The sequence below is a fragment of the Electrophorus electricus genome, chromosome 7, assembly GCF_041902795.1.
Source record: "Electrophorus electricus isolate QZ-2024a chromosome 7, ASM4190279v1, whole genome shotgun sequence".
In the NCBI taxonomy this organism is placed as follows: domain Eukaryota; kingdom Metazoa; phylum Chordata; class Actinopteri; order Gymnotiformes; family Gymnotidae; genus Electrophorus; species Electrophorus electricus.
Genome location: NC_137503.1, coordinates 31156025 through 31180479, shown reverse-complemented (window position 1 = coordinate 31180479; position 24455 = coordinate 31156025). Strand labels below are relative to the sequence as shown.

Here is a 24455-nt window from a genome sequence, read left to right as displayed (position 1 = left end):
TTTGAGGTGGTTTTACTGGTGCGTGATTTCTGCTCCCCCAGATGTCCGAGCATTACTGGACGCCTCAGAGCAACGTGTCCAACGAGACCTCTACAGCGAAGACGTTCCAGCGCACCATCTCGGCGCAGGTATGCAGCCTCTCCTCGCCTCAGCCTGAAGGTGACGCTCACCACGGCCTGTTCAGGCCCTGCGTTTTAATGGCCATCGCCAGAACTAGCAGCAGCCTTTGATACTGCCTGCGTAACGTGTGTGTGTGTGTGTGTGTGTGTGTGTGTGTGTGTGTGTAGGACACATTAGCCTATGCCACAGCCCTGCTGAATGAGAAGGAGCAGTCAGGGAGCAGTAACGGATCTGATGGCAGCCCAGCCAATGACAACTCAGACCGCAGCCTCCGACAGGTGCTCCTCCACACCTGACTTACCTTTTCATAACAAGAGTACTCAGCCTTCTGTACGCTACACAAGGACGAGGCCACGTGTGCATGCTCAGCTCTCTGTTTGGTAATTAAAGCTATGGATTATAATGGCCTCCTTCTTTTGTGTTTTCTTCAGGGCTCCGAGTCTCCTATGATGCTGGGTGACTCTAAAAGTGATTTAGAGGATGTTGACCCCTAACGCCGCATCAATACTCGGGGCAGTTTTTTTTTTTTTACACAAGGAGAAATGTAGAAAACAAATTTCCCTCCAATGGAGAGACATTGTGGCTCCAAGCAGCCAGTTGAAAGACTGCGTTTGACGTCTTTGGCAAGCAGTCTCCTGCCAGGAAATAAGAAGCAGCAACCCACCCAATCAGAACATTTCCCTGTAGGTTGCCCCGGTAACGGTGCAGTTGGAAACGTTATTTATGGTGACGTGGGCAGAGGTGAAGCTGCGGAAGACCAGAGCTCAGCTCTTGCTGGATATCGTCACGTGTCTGAGCGCTGCCATGCCAAAGGAGCTCAGTGGATCGTGGAGGCGAACGTTTTTGCTTCCGTTCGGCCGTCACGTGACGCTCCGAATTCATGGTGCCGAGGAAGGGGTGTGGGGGTTTTAAAAAATGTTCAAACAAAAAAGAAAGAAAGAAAAAGGGAGAAAAACGCCGTTTTGTGGATATTTGCCAATGTAATAAGAGATGCTGTTCATGAAAACTTAAAGCTGTGTTCCATAGATGTAACTTCAAATGTAAAATAATATTTTTAAGAATCCTATTCTTTCTTTTTTTTTCCTCTCCTCTTGCATTTTTTGTTTGAGGTGCCTCATAATCAGCTCTGAGGAACTTGTAAGCCTTGGCTACTTAACGAGCCTTTCTCTCTCTCTCTCTCTCTCTCTCTCTCTGTCTCTGTCTCTCTCTCTCTCTCTCTGTCTCTGTCTCTCTCTCTCTCTCTCTCTCTGTCTCTCTCTCTCTCTCTCTCTCTCTGTCTCTCTCTCTCTCTCTCTCTCTCTCTCTCTCGCTGGTATTTTTTTAAATGCACTTTATACGTGAATTCATGTTTTCGGAGAGCTGTGACGTTACGCGGGGTCCCCTGAATCCAAGGCGTTTGATTGGTCGTGAGCCTTGCTGCGTGGCTCTCTCTCCCGTTCATTCGTTGGTTTCAGCACTGCCGGGAAGAGTGAGAGGCGATCCGTGGCGATTGCCGTGGCTCCCATGGTATCAGCTGTACCGCAGGACGTCCTTGAGCATATGGAGCTTGTTCATATAAGTGAAGGGAGTGCTGTGTAGTCCAGCCAGGGCAAAGTGAAGTGGTCAGGGTCATCCTTCCAGAAGGATGCTGTCCAGAAGCCACCAGCAGACCTCTGCTTGTCGGGGCGGAGTTTTATCTTTCTGTGCCGCCTTCCCCCCCCTTCCGGCCTGGTTCTGACTCGCACTGTCTCCGAGTTGTAGATCTCTGGCTGGACTCTGTAGCTTCGCTGGACGTATGCAGACAGTGCAGTCAGAGCAGATGTCTGCGTCTGTTCAACACCACCATTCACCCCATCATTTGATATATATATAGATATGTCTATATATAGATCTAGATATAGATATATCTATAGATATATAGCTGTGATGTAATAGGACAGGAAGTAGTCATATCACACGACCAACCTCGTGCGTCGCTTTGAGCTTTAACGTTGATGCTTGTTCAGGGTTTATTTTGCCAACGGATGTGTTTATGATTTGCTTGTATTGCACTTGTTTTGTCTGCCTTACTGCACGCGTGTGCACAGTGTGGCGTGGAGGCCCGGGGGAGGGAGCGAGCAGACTAGCCGCAGAGGTGACGCTCTTCAGCCTGGACCTGTCAAGCCCCTCTCCACACGCACCGCGTCATCCGCTTATAGTGTTCACCAAACAGATGTACGCGCGTGTGCACTCACACACACACACGCACACTGATGGCACTGCTGCGCTTATTAAGTGCCAAAGGGAGGAGTGTGGGTGCAGGAACTTGTGCCAAGGGCGACATGGTGCTTGTTTTGACCCCTGACCCATTTTGCTGGCTGGGATGCTGACTCTTGGCCATATTTCTCAGTCTCCCCCATCTCTCTCTCTCTCTCTCTCTCTCTCTCTCTCTCTCTCTCTCTCTCTCTCTCTCTCTCTCTCTCTCTCTCTCTCTCTCTCTCTCTCTCTCTCGCTCTCGCTCTCGCTCTCGCTCTCGCTCTCGCTCTCGCTCTCTCCCCCCGGTCTCCCTCAGTGAGCCAGAACAGAATCCAGCTCTCAGCACAGAAGAGGCAGGAAGACACTCACACTCTCTCTCTCTCTCTCTCGTTTTGTATTTAGTCTAGAGCGTTTAGCTCCTTTCACACAATGTTTACAAAAGGACCTATCTCACCGCTGCGTTGCGCTATTGCTCGCGCTCTTCAGAGAGGAGCGTTACAGGAGTCTGTTGGATGCAGGCACCATGGTGGTTCCATGTGTTCAGCCGTTGGAAAGGTTTCAGCTGAGTACCAAGCAAGGCAGTGGGTCTTGTGAAAGTTCCATAGCACTTGCCTCTAAATATCGAGGAGAAACACTCATTTACCTCAGTGTCGCCGGATCTCCCCAGTCTGTGCTAATGCATCATGGTTACTGTGCTTTTTATGGCTTATGCATGTATGTCAATGAATGTAAGTGTGAGAGCTTGAAATTGATCAGTTTTGGGTTTTTTTTTTGTTTGTTTTGTTTTTTTTGTTTTTTTGTAAAGTTGTTCATGGACTAGAGTAGCCACAAAAAAAACTATGGGGTGTTTGTTCCCACTTTGCTGTTTTAGCCTCTCGCTCTTCTCAACAATCAAAACATGCGAACGCCCACTGTAGTTACGTGTTCCGCAGCTGAAGATGTGGGGTGGGGAGTGGAGTGCTTCACAGGATGATTCCTTGCTGAGATCCACGTTGCTGTGTCCTTTAACGCCAGGTGTGCAGCCCTTGGGCTCCAGTTCTATGTATAACAGCGAGACGGGGCTTTGGGAAGGCAGCGTTCGCAAGGCCTGCGTCTTCAGCCGAGGCACTCGAAAACCTCACCACGCCCTCCTGCGTCCGTCCGTCACGCAAAGGAAGAAGCGCGTGTCGGCGCAGAGGCGCAGCTTGACACATGGGTGTCGTCGCTGAAGAACTTTTTTTCTACAGGGGAAGACGGAACCTAAACAGGGATGCTTGACATAACCTCCAGCTGAGGAGGAGAGGCAGGATGGTCTAGAAGTTGACGTCTGCTCTCCGCGAGCCCCTTCAAGCGTTTTTAAATGGTGTGTGTGTTTGGCTGGGGCTGAAGTCACGTAGAGGGATTTAGTAGTTAGTAAGTCTGTCGTGCTCCTCTGCTGAGAGCCTCCACACAGCCCCAGTTAAAGAAATGCATGTTAAAACCACATTTTAATTTGTAAGGCAGTTTGATTATGGGAACTATTTGATATAAAAATGAATAAAACTGGAATGCACAAGCTTTTATAAATTGTGTGGCTTGTGTCTCTGTTCTGCATGACGCATGTCTTGGTAAAAACAGACAGAAGAAATGTGTTTAAGAACTTTTATTCTTTAAAAAAAAAAAAAACAAAAACTCCATCAAAGCATCCATACATTTACAAAAGGAGCAAGAATGCATTCAGTGCATGCTAAAATAACCAATAACATTTTTACACAAATATGCTTTCTCAAAAACATTTACTATTAAAGCACAGAAATGAAACGGAAAAGACTCGCCTTGAGTACAGCACAAGCGAAAGACAGTAGGTTTACATTTACAGATGCTTGTAGGATGCATCATGGAGTGACTTTCAAGTTAATGGTTAACTGAAATAGTACACCAAGCATTTATTCATTCCAACGCCACACTTTTATTACCCAACTGGCAGAAAACACTCCTCCAAATGTTTGGTTCTGCTCTCCCTGTATATAAAACCTCACATCTGTTCGAAAACTCTTCCCTTTGTCGAACTTTACCGTCCCCAGTAGTCGCCTAGAAAATGCCAGAAAATCATGAGAAATGTCATGTCACGTTTCAACCCAAGAGCCTGAATCCTTCCCTCTAACTTCTCACTAACTATTCCCCGTTCCATTTCCTTCCGAAAGCAAGCCGGTACGGCATAGTGGGCCGTAAGAATAATTCCACATACAGCCCCTTCCCCCATGGATGGACCGGAGCGGCCACTGATCCCAGGGCCTGCGGTGTGGACAGCTGGTGGATAAACAGCCCGTGGGGAGTGGCACTCTACTGCCTGCCTGGCTCCTGGCCGGGCTCGCTGGAGCTCTGCTGCGGAGGGGGGTACCTGCAGCAGATGGCGACCGCGGCTACCCCTCTCTCTCCCCTGGACGGCCGAACGATACAGGTGTTGCCTCGGGCGTACGCGCCGTGAGGAGCGGAACCCTGCGACGCACCACTGCACCCCGTCAGCGTCCAGGAGTCCTCGCACGACACTTCCACCTGAGAAAGAGGGAGGGAACAGGGCTCGGGTCATTGTCATAGAAACACTGACGTAATAATACGCTTCTTGCACTTGCATATTGTATTAATACTATTTAAATGCGTATCGTTTCTCTCGAGTCTAACCAGTTTGCATCATACTTGTCTGTTTACTTGCTGGTAAAACAATGTTCTGTTTAAATATTTTATTTTGGGAACTAGCCTGCTCCATAAAGCCAGAGGCTTGGTACTCATTCCCCCGGCACTCCAGACTGGAGGTGATTTGGCAACAGGAAGCGTGTGATGTTGCACCTGCTCTGGCAGGACACGCCTTACTGTTGCCATGGAGAGGCCGGGTAGCGTCAGCCACGCCTCCGGAGCCAAAGTAAGAGCAGCAGCCTGCGGTGAGAAATGACATCTGTTACGCAGCGTGTGAGTGCGTGCACACCCAGAGAGAGACAGCTACAGCTCAAGCTTCGATTCAGCCTTTGGTGTGGACTGTCTTCTTATTTGTTCCCCGAGTCGACGATAGAAACGCAAGCGCAACACCGATAACACGCGCGTTCAGACTGCTAATGCAGGACGCTATTGATCCCGCTCCCAAAACACGTGCAGCCAAGCACGTAACGCTTCTGCTCACTTCTCCAGCCCGAGGGAGCTGTCTGCGCGCGCTAGGAGCCCAGCCGCAGTTCTTACCCGTGAGCTGATGCTGAGGGGATGGGCACTTGGCCTCCGTGCCCATGTGGGCGCTGGCAAAGGACTGGCACTGCACCCGGTCGTCCATGCAACAGCGGGCCACAGCATACACACCCTGCCCCCCAACGCCATTATGGGCCACACACTCCTTCTGGTCATCTCTCCCCTGAAAACACACCAAGACCAGAGTGTAATCTAACGTGTCTACTGTTCACTCAAACCGTGAAGAAAAGGTTCCTGGACATTTGTAATCTCTGACCTGTGAAGACCCCTTAGAATTTCTCAGAAGCATTACAAATTGCATACACACAACAGCCTAATCAAGGCTAATATAGACTTTAGAGTACAGAATTAGTTTTCATAAATGACTAGATCTTTTTCAAGAAAACTGCCATTCTGTCCTGAAATTCATTTACAGGACATTCAGTTAATTTACCTCTCATCGACTGTGATGTCCGAGATTAATTTTAGCCTTGGAATCTCTGATCTACAGCTTGAGTATCTGCCCTCCAAAGCGTCTGTCTCTCTGATACGTGTGTGCTGTTGTTACAGCGTGCTTTGTAGTAGAGACACCTGCAGGGTGGTTGTTGTTGTTGTGTGTGTGTTCTGTTTTAGGACATGGAACCACACTACCCAGCCCACACCCCGCCGTTTAAGTGTGTGTGTTTGAGTTGGACATGCTTCGTGATGGCCAGCTGTGCTCTGAAATCAGGCGCGCTGGCTCGTCACAGTCTGTTCCTTCTCAGTGAGGCCGCCAAAGCAGCACTACCATAGCTGCTCCTGCCAGCATAACGTAATCGTCGGGTTCTCCTGGACTCGTCGCATATTTCTGCCTGCTGTTCATGTGAAGTCACCTCCTGGATTACTAGGATCACGCTAAACCAAACATGCATAATCACTTCTGGATTAAGACTCTTAGAATTAAGAATCGTAAAGAACGCAAGTTCTTAGTGATAGTGTGTTCCGTGTGATAGAGAGACAGTCTACCTCGCTACGATTCATTCTACAGAATTCTTTATATGAATGTCTCATCAGGTGTGTGAGTGTTTGTAAAAGCTGATATGTAAAGCATCCTTGAGGTCATACACATGCACAAATGAATATTATATATATGGGATAGATTTAAGATGCAGTTTGGTGTTTTCTCTCCCTCTCACTCTCTCTCTCACCTCTATTCTCTCTCCAGCCCAGACTCCATCCGGCGAGTAGCTGGAGCAGCTGAACATCTCCTCACCATGGAGACAGTGAGCCGCTGCTGTGTCAAAGCTCATAACCCCTGACCTCTTGGACCAAACGGAACGACACAGGAGCGCCTCACCTGGAGAACACATACACCCCCAGGCCACACAATATCTCTAAGAAAGGCAACCAGCATAGTTTGGGAACATAAACACAAACTTGCTAGCTTTAGGAATGCACAAGCATCCATATTGTGGCACCATGTTGACAGTTTGTGTGAAATCTGACCTGCACGGGCAGAGGGTGACTTGAACACGACAGCCACCATGTTGGGTGTGGTGAGGCGGTGCTCCAGGGGCAGGGCCTCGGGGTTCATGACCTGCTGCGCGGCATGGTGACGGAGCAGGTGGAGCACCTCCACGGACCTGGCAGTGGGGTTTTCCTTCAACAGCACTGCAGCTATACCTGCGCTCACACATGCCAGAGCACGCCGTTAGCCTAACGGCGGCCTGTTCATTCACTGGGATTATTTTTAGCTGTGCTGACCGGCGTGCTGACCGGCAACGTGAGCGGCAGCCTGTGAGGTGCCACTCTTAGCGGTGAAGCAGGTCGGGCAGTCGCCCGAGGCGCTGACGATGTCATCGCCTGGGGCGAAAAGGTCCACGCAGCGGCCCACATTGGTGCCCATGGTGCCGACAGTCAGCGGCTGGTCGGCTGCGTTGGAGGCACCCACGGTTATCACCTACGGGCCATGAGCCAGGGCGCGATAACGGGGGACCAGGTAGCGTAATAGAGATTCACAATTATCTATCGTCATGTAAAGGTCCGAATTTGGGCACTAATTATTACATGCGAACATTTCATCATGAAAGCAAATGCATCAAAGTTTTAAATGTTAATTAATCAATACAATGCAGAAGACATAAAGAAATAAAGAACCTCTTCCAATATATTTAGTGTGTGATGTGCGTGTGTCTGCTTGGGAAGGTGCTTGTCTGGACTCGGAGTGCTACCTCGGGTTCTGATGCTGGTGAGTAAAGGCAGGCATCATCCTGGTAGTTGCCAGCTGCAGCTATCAGAACAGCGCCAGACCGTACCATCTCACGGCAGGCAGCGTTGAGGGTGCGACTGAACCCCCCCGCGAATGGCAGTAGTACAATCACAGGGCTGATGGGCTGCACTTGCAGAGATGCACGGATATACTCCAGACCTGCGAAAACGGACAGCGTACTTGTCTCAGTCAGCTGAAATTCAAATAAAACGAGAAGAAAAACTATTGGTATATCAATTTATATTATTATATACTTACATTAATCACACCTTTCCAAAACTGGCTCTCTCCTATATTTTGGGATGACTTTTTTAAAGCCTAATGCATTTGTTATGTTCAGCATCTTTGTTTGTTTGTGCATACCTGCCAGCGCTCCAGACACTGTGCCCTTGCCCTGGCAGTTCAGGACCCGCACACTATTCACACTGGCACCTGGTGCCACGCCTGAGTCTCGCCCGCTCACCACCCCAGCTGTGTGGGTGCCATGACTGTCACACTGACTGGCCTGGCACACAAACAGAAAGGAGGGATGGAAAAATGGATGAACAGACATATAGATGCTAATCTTGTCAAATTCTCATGTAGCAATATCTCTGGTGCTTGACCAGGTCCACAATAACACAATAACTACAGGTTTTTACTGTACATATATTATTGCATGTGCGCGCGCGCGTGTGTGTGTGTGTGTGTGTGTGTATACATATATATATATATATATATATATATATATATATATATATATATATATATATAGAGAGAGAGAGAGAGAGAGAGAGAGAGAGAGAGAGAGAACCTTGTGCGTTGTCCTGATATAACTAAGACCATGTCAAACTGCGCTACTTAATATTGCCACCTGCTGTTCCTAATTCGAAACGGCAATACTACGATGTAAATAAAAGACAATATTTATTAACATGAACTAAGAAAAGAATTGATTACTGATGATTTAGTAAACGAATTTCGTTGTGAATAGATTGATCCACAGTGAAGATGCATTTGACCTCTATGTGTACCTGCTCATAGATTATGCGATACTCTCCTCCCAGGTCTATACGGGACGCCTCCACTGTTAAAGCATTTACATCTCACTGCTTTCAGTGTACCTCGTCTGCTTGAACGTTTTACTTGCAATGTCTTTTTGTTACTAAATGTGCACTTTCTGTTACATTTGGTTTGGCTTGTAAAGCGTCCTTGAGCACGGGAAAGGCGCTATAAGAATACAAGTGATGATGGTGTGACGATGATGTGTGAAAGTGACGATGATGATGATGGTGACGATGATGTTCCACTCTGACCTGCCTGTGAACTCTGACGCCGTCCTCCTCTGGCACGCTGTTGAAGTCCGTCACCATCACCCTCTGTGCGAGCTCACGATGATTCGCCTGAATGGTGGTGTCCATGATGTAAACTCCTACTTCTGATCCATCATCTAAAAATGCACGAAAGCAAGTCAGGTGCAGTATTTAAGACTAGGCAACACTAGGAAACGACCCCCCCCTCTCTGTCTGTGTGTGTGTGTGTGTGTGTGTGTGTGTGAGTGTGTGTCACACTTACTCGGTGGTTTGTATTTTCCAGTCTTAGTTTGGACGATGCGCTCCAAGTTCCACGGTGAGCCTTGGGCAAAAATGGACGAGTCTTCCTCAATGTACTCAACATGAGGCAGCTTCACCGCCTGCGTGAGTTAGTCCGCATTAGACTATTACTGAAACTTCAGCTAATTTTATTACCGGAGGATTCGTTCATTTTGCTACTTAAAGTGCAGTTACGATATCCAAGGAATAATGTGAAGGACGGTGTGTTACCATATGGAGGACGTCGCTACTCATTTGAACCAGGAACCCGTGGAAGGCTCCGGAGTAAGTGCGCAGTATGGAGATCAGGTAGCCGCGCCTCGCGGCGTTTACGCGAAGTCTGCGCGCGGTGCGCTCCACCTGGTTGTCGCGCGTGCCATTCCGCACCACTACAATGTACTGGCCTGGAATGCGCCATGCGTCCTGCACGGAAGGATGAATGCATAGTTTCCCAGTGAGCTGGACACATCACATCGATATATATATATATATAAAAAAAGAGTGTGAGTGTGTGAGTGTGTGTGTGTGTGTGTGTGTGTTTGTTTTCTGTCTCCCAGTCAGTGCGGTACAGCTTGAAGTCTTGTCTTACCTTGGTGCACCTGAGAAACTGAGCGGAGGATCCGGACTCAAGCACCGGTCGGGAGTCAACCTGGCGAATCAAGGACAAAATCATCTCTTCATCTTCAGTGTAGTCTTCCTCACAGCCAGCAAGTGCCACGAGGTAGAGCAAACTGCTTAACTGATACAATCCAACGAAGAGCCTCATTTTCCACACACACACACACACCCACACACACCACCCCCCCAAAAAAAATCTCGCTTTGTTTTGACTTGAACAAGCACGTGATGCAATAAGAAGTAAATGTGCACTGTTTATCAAATGTTTCTCAGATTTGTTCAGTGGGACAGTCTTGTCGTACAGAACACCTCTTGACTGAGAACTTTTCTGTTGCATGTTCCTGTCAATGTATCTGGGAAGATTGATTTAGGACTCTTAGGTTTGAGTAAGCTCTATCCTCCAAGGCGGGGACTGGTGACGTTGTAAGAGCTCACGCCACCGCATTTGTATCGCACGATCGGTCCTTGCATAAATAGCTTGGATAAGGAGTCGAGTTTCTCTGCGCTCTGGGGACCTAAGCGTTCCTCAGCGCGGTGAAAACGCACCAAGCAGAAGTTAATTATAGAATTAGCACACTGCCCTAGGTCTAGGAAACGTGTAATTCGCAATTCTACTGTAGCTGTGTTTATCCTTATCAAATTTGAGACGTCGGTTAGAGTAAAGTTTTGTATTTGATGTGGCTGGTTTGGAATGAAATACAAATCTGAATAATTTGTAATTCTACAAGCAACCATTGTCCCTTTAAGATACGGTGATTCAATATTTATAATTTTTCCACGCATCGTGAAGTAAACTGTCTTAGTTTGAATAACGTGCACTGACTGCTGGCCACAGTGATTTAGCGAATTTAATAATTCTGTTATTATTTCGAGCGACAAGTGAAAATGCTTGCCATGAGCGCGCCTCTGTCTGGAATCGCACGCGATCAGTTACAGATTTGCTCTAATACTGCTCCCTAGCGGCCCGATAAGAGTACTTCATGGTATGTTTAAACAGCAAAAGGAAAATTATTATTGTTTATAAGGCTTACCGTGAGCCTCTCCTGAAGAGGTTTTTTAGTTGTTTTGTGTTGTTTTGATTAGGTTGGTTTTTTTTGCATCATAGCTTAGTAGCACTTTAAGTTGAACTGAATGTACACCATTTTATTTAGCGATGAAATACAGAAAAGTGTCCCCTAACCCCTAAAGGAACATATCCTGGGAAATTTCAGTTGCAGTTATTTCAGTAAGACTTAAAAATCAGAAATAAAAACAAAAACCTAGTGTTCAGTACAAACGCAGCTATTGGTGATGTGCATGTGAAAAAAAGGAGCCTTAACAACCCCCCCCCCCACATCTGAATGATTAGATTTCACCGAGCAGTTGTCCGTTCAGCAGTGGACGGGTTGCCAGGGGTAACAACCATTGTCTGATCATTAGCAGTGACTCAAAGTAAATTGTGTGATTGATTACATTGTGTGAGTTCACCTTATAAACCACCAGCTCCAGTAGTCTAGTCTATAATAGTCTATAGAAGTAAAAAAAAACAAAACCTGAACACCAACTTCCCCATTTCATAACAGCAAATACACATATCTGTAAGTGGGGCCTGCATTTTAGAGACAAATGTTATTTATTTTAACCCTTTTAATTATCTTAAGCTTTTGTAATTCAACAGGTCGGTATTGTTGGCTTTCCTGATTATGTTTTTGCTGAGTAAGAAAATGCGTTGGCAACAGCTGACAAAACAAAGAGTCATTCATAAGATGAATTAAAGATCTGTATCTGAATAATCTCGCTCTCAATCTCTCATATATTCACTGCCTGGCCAAAAAAAAAGGTCACCACCTGGATTTAACTAAGCAAATAGGTAAGAGCCTCCCATTGGATAATTACTGCATGGGTGATTATGTTTCAGCTGCCAACAAGTTATTTAACCCTAACTGATGCAGTGAGCAGCTTCTCATTTGTTAAACAACCGTGTCGAAAGACACATCCTGTGGTCATGGAAAAGGTGTTAATCTGTTTCAGAAGGGTTAAATTATTGGCATGCATCAAGCAGAGAAAACATCTAAAACAGCTATTAAAATCGGGTTAAGAACTGTCCAACGCATTATTAAAAAGTGGAAGGATAGTGGTGAAATATCTTCGAGGAAGGAATGTGGTCGGAAAAAAATCTTGAATGATCGTGATCGGCGATCACTTAAACTTATGGTGAAATCAAATCATAGAAAAACAACAGTAGAACTCAGGGATATGTTTAATAGTGAAAGTAAGAGCGTTTCCACACGCACAGTGTGAAGGGAACTCAAGGGATTGGGACTAAACAGCTGCGTAGCCTTAGGAAAACCACTCGTCAGTGAGGCTAACTGGCAAAAATGACTTCAATCTGCTAGGGAGCATAAAGATTGGACTCTGGTACAATGGAAGAGGGTCATGTGGTCTGATGAGTCAAAATTTACTCTGTTCCAGAGTGATGGGTGCATCAAGGTAAGAAGAGAGGCGGCTGAAATGATGCATCCATCATGCCTAGTGCCTACCGTACAAGCCTGTGGGGGAAGTGCTATGATCTCTGGTTGCTGCAGTTGGTCAGGTCTAGGTTCAGCAATGTTATGTGCCCAAAGAATGAGGTCAGCTGACTACCTGAATATACTGAATGACCAGGTTATTCCCTCAATGGATTTTTTCTTCCCTGATGGCACGGGCATATTCCAAGATGACAATGCCAGGATTCATCAGGCTCAAACTGTGAAAGAGTGGTTCAGGGAGCATGAGACATTATTTTCACACATGGATTGACCACCACAGAGTCCAGAGCCGAGCACCATTGAGAGTCTTTGGGATGTGCTGGAGAAGACTGCACAGTGGTCCAAATCTCCCATCATCAATACAAGATCCTGGGGGGGGGGGGGAATTAATGCAACTCTGGCCAGAAATAAATGTTGTGACATTGCAGAAGCTTGTGGAAACGATGCCACAACGAATGTGTGTCATAATCAAAGCTAAAGGCGGCCCAACAAAATATTAGTGTGTGATCTTTTTTTTTTGGCCAGGCAGTGTGTGTGCGTGTGCGTGCGCGTGTGTGTGTGTGTGCGTATATATATATATATATATATATATATATATATATATATATATATATATATATATATATATATATATATATATATATGAGAGAGAGTTGCTTAACTTCCTCTCCCTTATTAACTGCATTCACTGCTGTCCTTGTGTCTCCATGGAAATATGAACCAAAGGTCACTAGCTTGGATGCATGTGTGTGCTGTTATGACATCGCTGAATTTGGAGAAGTGCGGTAGCGTCACTCGGTATTTGCTACGCCCGTATCGCATATATACCCAGAGAAGTTACAGGCGCCACCGATTTAAAAGGAGAGCAAACTCTCGGCGCTTCATTCACTGTCCAGCTCTGAGGTGAAGTAGCAGGAGTCATCCACCTTCCCGTAGTACAACTCAGCCTCGGGGCTCAGCTCAGTAGTCCCGCCGAGACGAGTGGCGCTTGAAAGGCCCCGGTGCACACTGGGAGAACTGTGGGCGGTGACTGGGAGCTTAGGAACTTTGCTCTCTGTCTGGGTTTGCAAGGAGGCTTCAGTCCCCTCTCCATCATCACTGAAACTAGCCAGAGGTGCCCTGAAGCATTCTGTCAAAGTGTCACTGAAATGAATGAACAGAGAAATAGATTTAAAAGCAAATAAATCTAATAAATCTACATTTTTGGGGGGTGGGGGAAGACAAGGTTTGAATACTAATGTGTTGTAAATTTGGAAGTATAAAACACTAATAGCAGTACGTGTCTTGTTCAATTGGAAAGCTTTTTCAAACAAGCAATCGAATGAAATTTATATCAGGAAATAAGTATTACTAAGTATGCAAGTATTTGGTGTTAGCGTCTGCTACTACTGTCATTTCTGTGTAACGGTTAAACTGCTATTGCCTTGCCTATCACTTTTGTGCAATGACTAAATTGATATAGTTACAGACATCGATGAAATATAGTGAATATCATGAATTTGATAAAATACTGAATACCCAAACATATCAAAACATACAGAGACAGCATGTGCCCAGTCTGATTCAGGTATCAGATAATTTTTCTGTGTGTGTGTGTGTGTGTGTATTTATTTATATGTGTTCTCTAGTGCTACAGGATTAAAGTTCCATCCCATCAATATTCCCTTGAACATAATCTCATCATAGACTACATAACTTCATTCTCCGTCTGGCGAGATTCAATCGTCCGGCCGTGAAGCCTCGTTAGCGCTGGACTGAGTGGAGCGCTGGTGGATAACGAGTGTCGATAGATTATCCAAGTGTGCGCACACAAAGAGAGCAAGAGCCTTCCTCTCTGAGGTGGACAAGCCGAGCAGCCTGGCGGTTATTTTTAGCAGAGTGCTTTTGACTTTATGCAGCCTCAAATATTCTCTCTAATCTCTTATCACATGTCCAAAACAACCCCACACACTCATGGAATGTTCGATCAGATCAAAGAAAGCAGATGGGACGCGCACATCGCAGCCCACAGTCTCACTAGCGCCGTAAAGTGACGGGTAAAACACACACGCGGCGTGAACCGCCGGGTTCGTCTGGCCGGGCTGCACTGCTCAGAGGCCATGTCGGGTGTCCCGCTGGCCTGTGCTGCTGTGTCCTACCTGATCTGGAGAGCTTCCGCTCCTGCACACAGCTCCGGTTTCCCACTGCTCCCCTGTGCTTCCTCCTCCGCAAGTATGAGCGTGACCTGCGCAGCACAGCAACAAGCCTCATCTAATAATGATCAGCGGTGTGAAACCCAAGACCTCCATCCCCCACTGACCTGCCTCACAGCACGCAGCGGTAGGAACATCACACCGCCCTTAAACCGGTCGCCAGGTCTAACGGGTATCACATCTTTCCAACGAGTTGTGAAAGGACTGACAGAAATCATGCTGCCTTGATAGACTACTGATCCCGAACTGCTGCTACTAATGTTAATAAAATATATGATATGATATATGTCAATAGCATGTTTTAGTGTTCCTCAGTCCTGGACCTGAACTTCCCCTGCTATGGACATTTTATGGTTCTCAAACACTTACCGACACACCCATCTCAGGGCTGGGCCGTGGAAGGTTGGGTAGTCAGTAATGAGCCATGTCAAGCGTGTCAGAGCAGAACGAACTCTACTCTAACACCAACACTGACATATCTAAAGCCACAAACCCAGTTAGCTGAATATGAAAAAATGTCCGATCTGAGCGATTCAGCAGAACGATGTTTTCAAACACGGTGAATCACATTCAGGACCTACAGATGAAACATGCTCCACAGAGCAGAGCCCCGCCTTCAGCACAAGTGGTGTGGATTCTATAGGACAGAGATCAACCTCCTCACCCTTGGATAGCACTGGCATACGCTCCACACTGCTCCCACAGCTACCATCAGTGCACCCATAGTGCAGAACATGATGAACACCTGCGGCTCCTCCACGGCCATCAGAAAGACGCCCAGCGCAACGAGCACCAACCCCAGAGTGATGAGGCCATAGCGGTATGGTTTATTCTCTGCCATGTGGCCCAGCATGGGTCCCTTTTCTGCGGGTGTGGGTGCGTTCCGGGGGGTCCCAGGACTGCGTCTGTCGTTCCGTCCCCAGGGAAGTGACCGTGAAAACCAGGCAGTTGACTCAGCTGTGACTGACGCATGACAGGGCGGGCCAGTGGGAGGAGTTTCCTGGATCTCTGCAGGGTTAATGGAGCTTGACCGGCTGACCTTGCCTCAGGCTGCCCTTGGTCCCTACATAGGCTATGCTGCTAAATCTCTCTGCTACACAGAGGTGCAACATGACAAGCGAAGGCAAGTTGTGCTCAAACACTAACAGGTATATACACACCACCACCGTCACTACCAGACAGCAGCATTAAACACAGTCAAGAGCTGTGTTAAATATCTGATGGGTTCAGATTCAGTGTTCAGTGGATGTTAATTTGCAGTATATACCATTAGCTTCATTTATGGCATAAGTGACAATCACAAATTCTGACATTTTCCCAGAACAGGCTACCAAGAAAGGGGTGTATATGAGTCCAATAAAGCTTGTACGTATGACATTTATTGAATAGAAACAGTAACCAATATGGTTAAGAACACATGGTTAATACATGGAAATCAGGTGAGACTGTAAAATACAAAAGAAACAGGTGAGTACTTGTGGACAGTTTGATTCTAAAACGTGGTTTGGCCTAATTATCAGATCCAGTAGGAATACGATCTGTCAATGAAACTACACGCAGGTCATTCCTACTGCTCTATAGTATAGTCCAGTATCTGTGAATTTTTAATGCTAAAGAGATGTCTCATGGCCACTAAATGATCGCTTGATTGGTTTCAGTATTTGAAGGTGGCTTGACAAACAGAATGTAAATGAAAAAAAGATCAATACTGTGTACAGTGGTACACATTACGAAATCATGTATAACACAAAACAAACACACATCAGGTTAAGCAGTCCACTGCCACTGCACATCAGCATATAGAAAGGTACATAGTGTGAAAATACCATGTCATTTAGAGAAATAGACCTGTAGCATGAAACCCAAAACTAAAGTCCCAAATGACTTCTTAGGTAAGACATGCTGCTCCGTGGTATTAAAAGTGTATCAGTTATTAACCTGACTAATGACCCAAGGCACTCCCAGTGTTTAAATGTAAATGTTTCAAACACAGTCCAGCTAAATCCACAGGTATAAGAGCAAATACTTTCAGCTGGTTTCGCAAAGCACATGTCCCTCAAAACAACAACAACAACAAAATAGCATTTAAACACACAAACACTTATTAAAAACACAAGGAGACTAGCAGTCTGGTAGAGGAAGGTCTTGTGTCTACTAGCCTAGTCATCTCTTTAGTGGCGTATAAAAAGATTTTTGTACAGCATTGTAGTGGAATGATGGGAGTACCCTTTTGCTAACCTCCCAGATGGTTTGAAGTCCATGATGGACCAGGAGGGGCAAAGAGAAGCGAGAAATGTAGATGTTCTGTCATTGAGTCACAGTGAAGAAATCACAGCAGACTTGGATCGAGCTGTAAGGGGTATTGTATAATTAGAATTGAATTCCTCAGTTTCATATCCTGAGAGCTTTCATGTGCTTTGGGTCACTTTGCAGTGTAGAAACGCACGTCTCCTCCACCTCAGGTCTCTCCTCAGATTGGTGTGGTCTTTGCTTTCATTCCCCCCTGCTCCAAACCGGATGCACTACCTCGCAGTGCTCCGCTCCCTGTTCCCCACTATACACTTCACTGCCTTCACACACGAAACAAGCCACTCTGATCTGTTTGCCTCAACCTCTAAACAAAAGACTTTTCTTTAAAGCTACGAGCTGCCCTCATCGTCAATCAGAGGGCAAATGTGATACTCTACTAGAAACATCCGCTGAAAATGATATGTTTAAGGTTTGGCAAATTTACCATTTATTCACCACAACATCTCCTTTTAAGAAGAGCATTTCTGTAGTAAACTAAAGCGGTTTACTAAAGTGGTTTACTAAAGAGAAAACAATGGTTTGCTACCTCAAATTCCTAATTACTCCTTTCTTGTCTTGACTATTTACTACGCTAGTGGTTTCAAACATGCTTACTAGAAGTTTTGCGAGCTAGAAGTGAAACCACAAACTTCTTTGTACAGCGGCTATGTTAAACATGGACATGACTTGGAATTTTGGAATTTTTATCACCAAAAGCGTTCCGATCAGCAGCAACGCAAGCCAATGAAGATGCAAAAGCTCTTGCCCCTCTAACCTCAAACTCCGAGAGGGCTGACAATTTCGGAGCATAAACGAGTGATTTGGTGCATGGTAGACACTTGTTGGTACTCATTAGGTCAGGTGGTTTGCAAACAATACAAACAGTAAATGCTTACAGGTATCAACTGGCCTCTTTTGCCTTTGGCCTAGAGTAGACACCTAGCTAAGTAGTAGCAGGCACCTGATTCTTTGCAGTCACAAGAGTGGAGCAGCCTGCGTGTGCACTGAGCAGCGATCAAAGCTGGTCGAGGGGCGTGGTGGTCTTCATGACCGCCTCATACGATGGCGGGGGCTCCATGTCCCAGGGAGGGGGGCTTCCGGGCAGGCTGTGGAGGCTGATCTGTGCCGGCAGGTACTGCTGCACGGACGGCCTTTCTTCCGCCGATGCCCTGCGGATTCTGTCCAGCCTCCTGCAGACGATAAAGAGGTGTTGACATGGTCCCTCTGGTGATCAAGGTGGTACAGCACTAGCACAACTGCAAAGCCAGCAGAGCCAATCATTCCATTTCCAAAACAAGGAGTTTTCAGGAGAGAAGCAAAACTGTAAAAAAAAAAAAAAACTAAACTAAAGAACCTAAATCTAAACCTGTTTGAAGTTCATATTTTAGCTCAAATGTAAAACACTGACCAATGGCCCCCCACAGTCTTTAGGAATTCTCTCTCAGGCCATCTTGCTATGGCATTTTTGCAGAACTGTGCACAAGACTCACATTTTTTGTCTTAGACTCTAGCAGCTGCATACAGCACCACATGAAAGCATTCATTAGTTTTACACACTCCCATCAGCGCCGTGCTCTCCAAGATTCTGCTTATGAAACAAGACACGGTACTGTCTTTAACTCCAGTGGAGGCAGAGCAGACCCTACTGGAATGCACAGAAGGATTTGAAAGTACACAGGACCCACTACAGAAGATCCAGCCTTGAGTTTTAGCTGGAGTGTTTACCTCTTATGCACACACAGTTCGAGAGAGAGAGAGAGAGAAATAGAGGGAGAGAGAGAGAGAGAGAGAGAGAGAGAAAACCCCCAGCACTCTGTCTGTGGCATGTACATTTGCAGGACTCAAACATGCCTCGTCTCGCATGCCTGCTCTCTTTCCCTCTCCCTCCCTCCCTCTCTCTCTCTCTCTCTCTCTCTCTCTCTCTCTCTCTCTCTCTCTCTCTCTCTTTCTTTCTTTCTCTCTCTCTTTCTCTATCTCTCGGACTGGTTTCTGTGAGTGTTTGTTTTTCCAATCATTGCCATCTGCAGCAAGGAGCACGGTATCGTCACTATGGATCCCACTTCTGGTATGCCCCATGTCTCTTGTGTTCTCCTGCAAAGGTCTGTGACCTTGTATCTTGAGTATGCCCCACAGTGAGACTGCTTTGAAGACACACCAGCAAAGCCAAAGGAATCTGATTGGCAACCGGCTCGCTCTCTCTCTCTCTCTCTCTCTGTCTCTCTCTCTCTCTCTCTCTCTCCCTCCCTCTCTCTCTCTGTCTCTCTCTCTCTCTCTCTCTCTCTCATTCTGAAATGGAACACATGGAGACAGAGGCTACTCATGTTTCTATGTGACGGGGAACTTCATAGTGCCTCATAATCCGCCTTTTTCCATAAAGTGCACATTATGTATTTTTATAGCATTCTGACAAAGTACACTCTGCAGCAGGGCCCAACCAGAAAGAGTAACAGTAGCAGACTGGACTTTAAAAGCAGGAATATGGGTTCCCCTTTCTGAGTCTTGGTTCCTGTTGCAGTTTCTTCCCCTCAGCCTCAGTGGGTTTTTTCCTCACCACTGTTGCCACTGGTTCGCTGTGTTGGGGCTTGGAACTGGACATTTGTAAAACTGGTTTTGGACAACAGCTGTTGAAAAAGCACTATATAAATCAACTTTGATCGGTGTACTACTACAGGCTATGTAACACCTTGCCAAAACAAAGAACCAGGATTAAAAGTAGTTATGGCAACAACACAGCTACAATAGTTCCAACTTTTGCCTCCACTATCTTTCCTCACACGCTCAAGTATGTGACACATATTACAACTTCTGCACGGTTCTACTCTAGTGCAGTGCGATCGTAAATCAGTGGTTTCTGGAACAAAGGCATGCTGGCGTGTCTGGGAAATCTTGGCTTCCACTCAGGAAGTTTGTGCAGAGTTTAACATTGTGCAGAATTTAAACCAGACAAGGAGCAGACTTGCACACGGGAGAGACCCACTGTCTCCGTCATCCACAGAGGAAACTCTACAAAATCACCCCACCCCGACTTTTTTAGCCTTGACCTACTTCTGCAGGGTAATCAGAGCATTTTATGACTTTTTTCCTCTCTGCCTTTCTAGCAGAGAGTACAATGACTAAACAGATGCTATGAAACAAACTTCCAGAATGTAAACGCAGACAAGCTAATCCTTGAATGAACACCCTCTGCTTAGTGTCCTTGGGTTAACCAGCTTTTCGGGAGCTTGGTCTGTTACTGCTGCATACCACTCATGTCTTACCTCTGCAGAGCAACGGCCTGCTCGTAGGTGTAGCGGGTGCCGGTGCGTGGGTGGAGCAGGAAGTGTCCCGGGAAGGTCATGTGGGCCCGAGACTTCATCGTCTTGCAGAAGGAGTAGATAAGGACACCAAAGCCCAGAACGCCCAACGCTGTGCCGACGGCACCCGTGTACATCTGGGACACCATGACCAAGATGACACCCACCGCAACCAGCAGCACGCCGAGGCTCACCAGCCCGCCATGGGCCATCGACATCCTTCCACCCTCGGCCGAGCCATCGGGCACCGCTGCCTCACTGCCCGCCACTCTGCCCACACCAGGTGTGTGTGTGTGTGAGGGGGTGGGGCACTGGATTAGGGCAAAGGAGTTGTGTTGCACAGAGCACAGCACAAAATCCAGGCCAGGCTGGTGTCAGCTCATGTCCCGTGGGAGCACAGTGAGCAACTGCAGAGCAACCTGTTCAGAGATGAAGAAAAAGCGCGCCACACAAACCCCAGTTACATCACAAACCCCAGTTACATCACAAACCCCAGTTACATCACAAACCCCAGTTACATCACAAACCCCAGTTACATTTGTTCACATGCTGCTTACTTCTGTTTTGACGTGAAATCAACACTGTATGAAAGGATGCATACACAAAATGTCATATCTTATTTCTAATTTAGAAAAAGTAAAAGTTTTTTGAAACTAATATGAATTTATACTAAAGGTTAACACTTTATCAGCCTGATTTATTAATATTCTTCTATTAATTATTATTAATTATTATTTTTATTCGTATATTCTTCTTTAATTCTTCTTCTTCTTGTTTTTATTATTATTATTATTATTATTATTATTATTATTATTAACGTTAAATCAGAACCATACGCCTTAGAAACGCCAATACATCGTTGAACTATTGCAAAGCACTCCCCACTTGTTGACAGTGGTACAGTACGCAAAAACAGATGTCAGCTGCACGTTAAATGAACTTCGAGCGTATGCGCACATACTGTAGGTTATAGAGGATGCAGACTAACCGTAGACCGCTGCAGGCTCGCTTTGCAACGAACAGCAGCATGCTCTGTAAAGAATTTCTTTCACTAGTAGTTTATTAATATGAACAAGCCCGCAATGATCTAACTTAATCGCAGCCTACCTTACACTGTGGAAGCAGTCCGTGTGTTCCTGCATTTACATGGCAGAGACGAGCGTCTCTTAGTAATAAAGAGCTTCTGTGAAATCTGGACACACGGGAGTCGGAGCGAACAAAACAGGACGCATCTAGCCATCACATTACTACAGCCGACCAATCAGCATTTCCTGTAAGAGCGTTAACCAGCGGAAAGCCAAAAAACGGGAAGATCGGGCTAGTCATTTCGTCCAAGAACAGCATTCCTGTTTATGACCACTCTCCCGTTAGAACTGGATCAGGCTGTCGGGATGTGCGCTTTCTTTTAAATGACATGCCTTCTGCGTTGGCCGTGGAGCCCCAAATGCGCACCTCTTGTCCAAAACGCCTTTGAGTAATCGAAAGGGGAAGTCGTAAATGGCACCAAACGATCGAGAGAAAATCATGTTAGAAGCTTGGCAGAGAGAGAGAGAGAGAGAGAGAGAGAGAGAGAGAGAGAGAGAGAGAGAGAGAGAGAGAGAGAGAACTCATTGTCATTAAGAGCTTATTGAGAATTTTGGGACCGATAATTTATTCTGTTTAGAAGTGCCTACCTGCTTCGGATGACATTCACTGTTGAACTTGACGTTTTTGTCTCTACAACCTAGAAGCTTTGGAATAGTGGTAGTGGGATGTAGTGTGAAGTTGGGTACTCCAATGTAAAGTTGAGTACTCCAATCTAAAGTTGGGTACTCCAATGTAAAGTTGGGTGCCCTAATTTAAAGTTGGGTGCCTTAATGTAAATAAATGGAAGAAGAAAAACCTACAACCATTGACCAGAATAAGAGGGAGAGACGGTGAGAGACAGAAAGAGTCGCAATTCAAGTAAATTTCATTATTAATGATCTGAGCCAGACATACACATATTCCTTATAAAATTACATTGCAATTCAACATATAGACTCAACCAAGCGACAAATACAAGCAAAAATATCCACCCCGCATCACTCATGTACAATCCCTGTCCAAAACCCGCTACTCAGTAACATGCAGTGGGACAGAAGCTCTATACACAGGAGTGCAAAATTACTCAAACACCCAGAAACAATAATATTAAGATCAATACCGGGGGGGATCAATGTATTCCTGCCTAGTTTCACGTGTAAGATAATCTGTTGACACATGGCTATTGTGGGCTTGAGTATACAGTCACTGCATCATGTCCAACGTGCTGCTCTGTCTAGCATCCACCCACATCTGAGTTTCAGTGTGCGTCTGCCCATCTAAATGTGTTTGTCATTGGCCTTGGCCTTGGGTCTGAATAATATTTTTCATGTCTTGTTGTTGATTTCTTTCATATGAATATTCTTATTTCATATTCCTAATACCATGTTTGATGCATTATCCATCACCAGGCATGTTGAGTGTTTGAGGTTATTCCCCACGCAGTCCTGAGCACACGTTTGGCCTCCATCATAAGTTGTGATGTGTGGGTCTGGTAAAACCAAACAACTCAACCTACAACCATTGCCATCTTTGTGTTATGTAGCGGCAAGTCACTCTTAGGTAGCCTTCCATGTTTACTGAGGACCACACGTCAACCATAAGACCAACAAAACCGGCCTTCTGTAGGTCAGCCTTGGCTTGCACCTTGGCATTGCTATAATTCTCATTGGCCATTTCCCTGAGTGCCTTTCTTGATTGGAAGCCGCAGCTGGGGTCAGGGTTATTGACAAAGGCCCGGAAACCCTCGTCCTCTGCGCTAATGAAGGACCGCAAATCCCTCACCAGCATATTAACTGAAGTCTCATGCAACTCTTGTGCGTCTTTTAAAAACAGAGGACATACAACTCACTTTCAGACAAAATGAAATTGCAGTAGTGCATGGAGTGGTAAGTAGACTATGACTAGGATTTATTTGTAAGCCAGATATACAACAGCATTGCCAAAAAACAATCAACAAACAAGCTCAGCATTGGAAAGTTTCTGCTTAGTGTGCAGTTACATTTCAAATTAAAAATAATTATAATGAACTGAAATAACAATTATGTAAAACACTCACACACACACGTACACACTCTTTACTGATTTTTGCTTTGATGAGAATAAGTAGAAAACATGTCGATTCGATACAATGCCCATTTATGACCAACAGTTGTATTCTCATATTCAAATATTCTACCATGAGTGAGATATATTGTTGTACTGTTTCGCTGGATTGTTGGATATCAGTGTGGGGGCCTTACGTTGCGTTAGATGGCTCAGCATCAGACCTGCAGACATCACCTCCCTTTGCACGCTCTAAAATGGCAGGATGAGTAGTTCTCAGACACATCATGGAGGATATATTAAGGCAGTAGGCAAATAGAACAAACCATATACACTAAATAAATATACCTCATCTATATTTGAGGTCTCCGAGTGGAAATGATCCCACACCAGTGATAGCAACCTCAATGTGGATTCTCCATCTTAATCTAGCCTGCGGATGTATCTATCTCTAACTTACCATGTGCTGTCTGTCACTATCACTACATATTGGCACTATATCTATCCTAACTATCATTCACTATCTCTTTCTCACAAGCCTATCAATCAGTATATCCTATCTCTAACTTTATATCTAATTAGCTATCACTCACTAAATCGCAATTTCAATCGCTATATATCGCCATCGCTCAAAATCCCTCTCCTCTACCAAAAACATTCAAAGTGGGGATGTGTGTGTTTGTTTTTTAAGCATTCTGGGAGTTTGGATACAGCTGCGTGACTAAGTTTGTTCCAGGCACAGAAGGGGCAGATATGTCACTGGTCAAAACAGGAGTGAAATGCACTATAGCTTCACTTAGCCATGGTCACGTGAGATGGGCATTTTGAACCACGATTCAGAGCAGTGTCTCAATATACATGTACTTCAGAAGCTTGACATGGCACCAAAACATCAGTATCGAGCATCCCATCCCTACAAAAACTCTTTCACTTATAAATTACTTACAGGACACTCCACACACCTCCTTTTATGATCCTCCACCCCCTCCCACCTCCCAAAAAAACCAATCAACACCTGTTAACTTGTACATCAGTTTGTCATATGTTCACCTGAAAAAAGAAATCATTCACTTGTAAGACACTACTCACACTGTGACAGCAGTGCACAACACTGGTTGTGCTGG

The 24455-nt window shown here is 45.7% G+C and overlaps 4 protein-coding genes across 8 annotated transcripts in view; 1 reads left to right on the top strand and 3 right to left on the bottom strand.

Moving 5' to 3' along the window:
* usp24 (ubiquitin specific peptidase 24) overlaps nt 1–3879 on the top strand; it is a 38724-nt gene extending 34845 nt beyond the window's left edge. For all 4 annotated transcript variants that reach the window (XM_081717308.1, XM_081717309.1, XM_027027906.3 and 1 more), the window contains 3 exons: nt 42–128; nt 288–398; nt 552–3879. In XM_081717308.1, coding sequence (XP_081573434.1) covers nt 42–128; nt 288–398; nt 552–614 — 261 coding nt within the window. In that variant the 3' untranslated portion in view covers nt 615–3879. The remainder of the gene's footprint in view (nt 1–41; nt 129–287; nt 399–551) is intronic.
* Nucleotides 3880–3940: 61 nt separating this feature from the next.
* Nucleotides 3941–10307, bottom strand: pcsk9 (proprotein convertase subtilisin/kexin type 9). The gene is made up of 12 exons (XM_027027915.3): nt 9914–10307; nt 9556–9747; nt 9308–9425; nt 9049–9182; nt 8117–8258; nt 7716–7912; nt 7261–7444; nt 6991–7167; nt 6693–6841; nt 5524–5689; nt 5051–5226; nt 3941–4848 (listed from the first exon to the last, which is right to left on the bottom strand). The coding sequence occupies exons 1-12, from the start codon at nt 10277–10279 to the stop codon at nt 4636–4638; spliced, it is 2214 nt and encodes a 737-aa protein (XP_026883716.2). The 5' UTR covers nt 10280–10307; the 3' UTR covers nt 3941–4635.
* A 755-nt stretch (nt 10308–11062) lies between these two features.
* bsnd (barttin CLCNK type accessory subunit beta) lies at nt 11063–15573 on the bottom strand. Of its 2 annotated transcripts, none has more exons than XM_035524638.2 (3): nt 14749–14911; nt 14588–14673; nt 11063–13592 (listed from the first exon to the last, which is right to left on the bottom strand). In XM_035524638.2, the coding sequence occupies exons 1-3, from the start codon at nt 14857–14859 to the stop codon at nt 13331–13333; spliced, it is 459 nt and encodes a 152-aa protein (XP_035380531.1). In that variant the 5' UTR covers nt 14860–14911; the 3' UTR covers nt 11063–13330. The 2 variants fall into 2 exon arrangements, with proteins under 2 accessions (XP_035380531.1, XP_026883719.2); XM_027027918.3 differs by lacking the exon at nt 14749–14911 and adding an exon at nt 15306–15573 and having other exon boundaries at nt 11065–13592.
* Nucleotides 15574–15998: 425 nt separating this feature from the next.
* LOC118241018 (uncharacterized) lies at nt 15999–21692 on the bottom strand. The gene is made up of 3 exons (XM_035523954.1): nt 21331–21692; nt 20188–20642; nt 15999–18120 (listed from the first exon to the last, which is right to left on the bottom strand). The coding sequence occupies exons 2-3, from the start codon at nt 20439–20441 to the stop codon at nt 17946–17948; spliced, it is 429 nt and encodes a 142-aa protein (XP_035379847.1). The 5' UTR covers nt 20442–20642; nt 21331–21692; the 3' UTR covers nt 15999–17945.
* Between the last annotated feature and the right edge of the window lie 2763 nt (nt 21693–24455).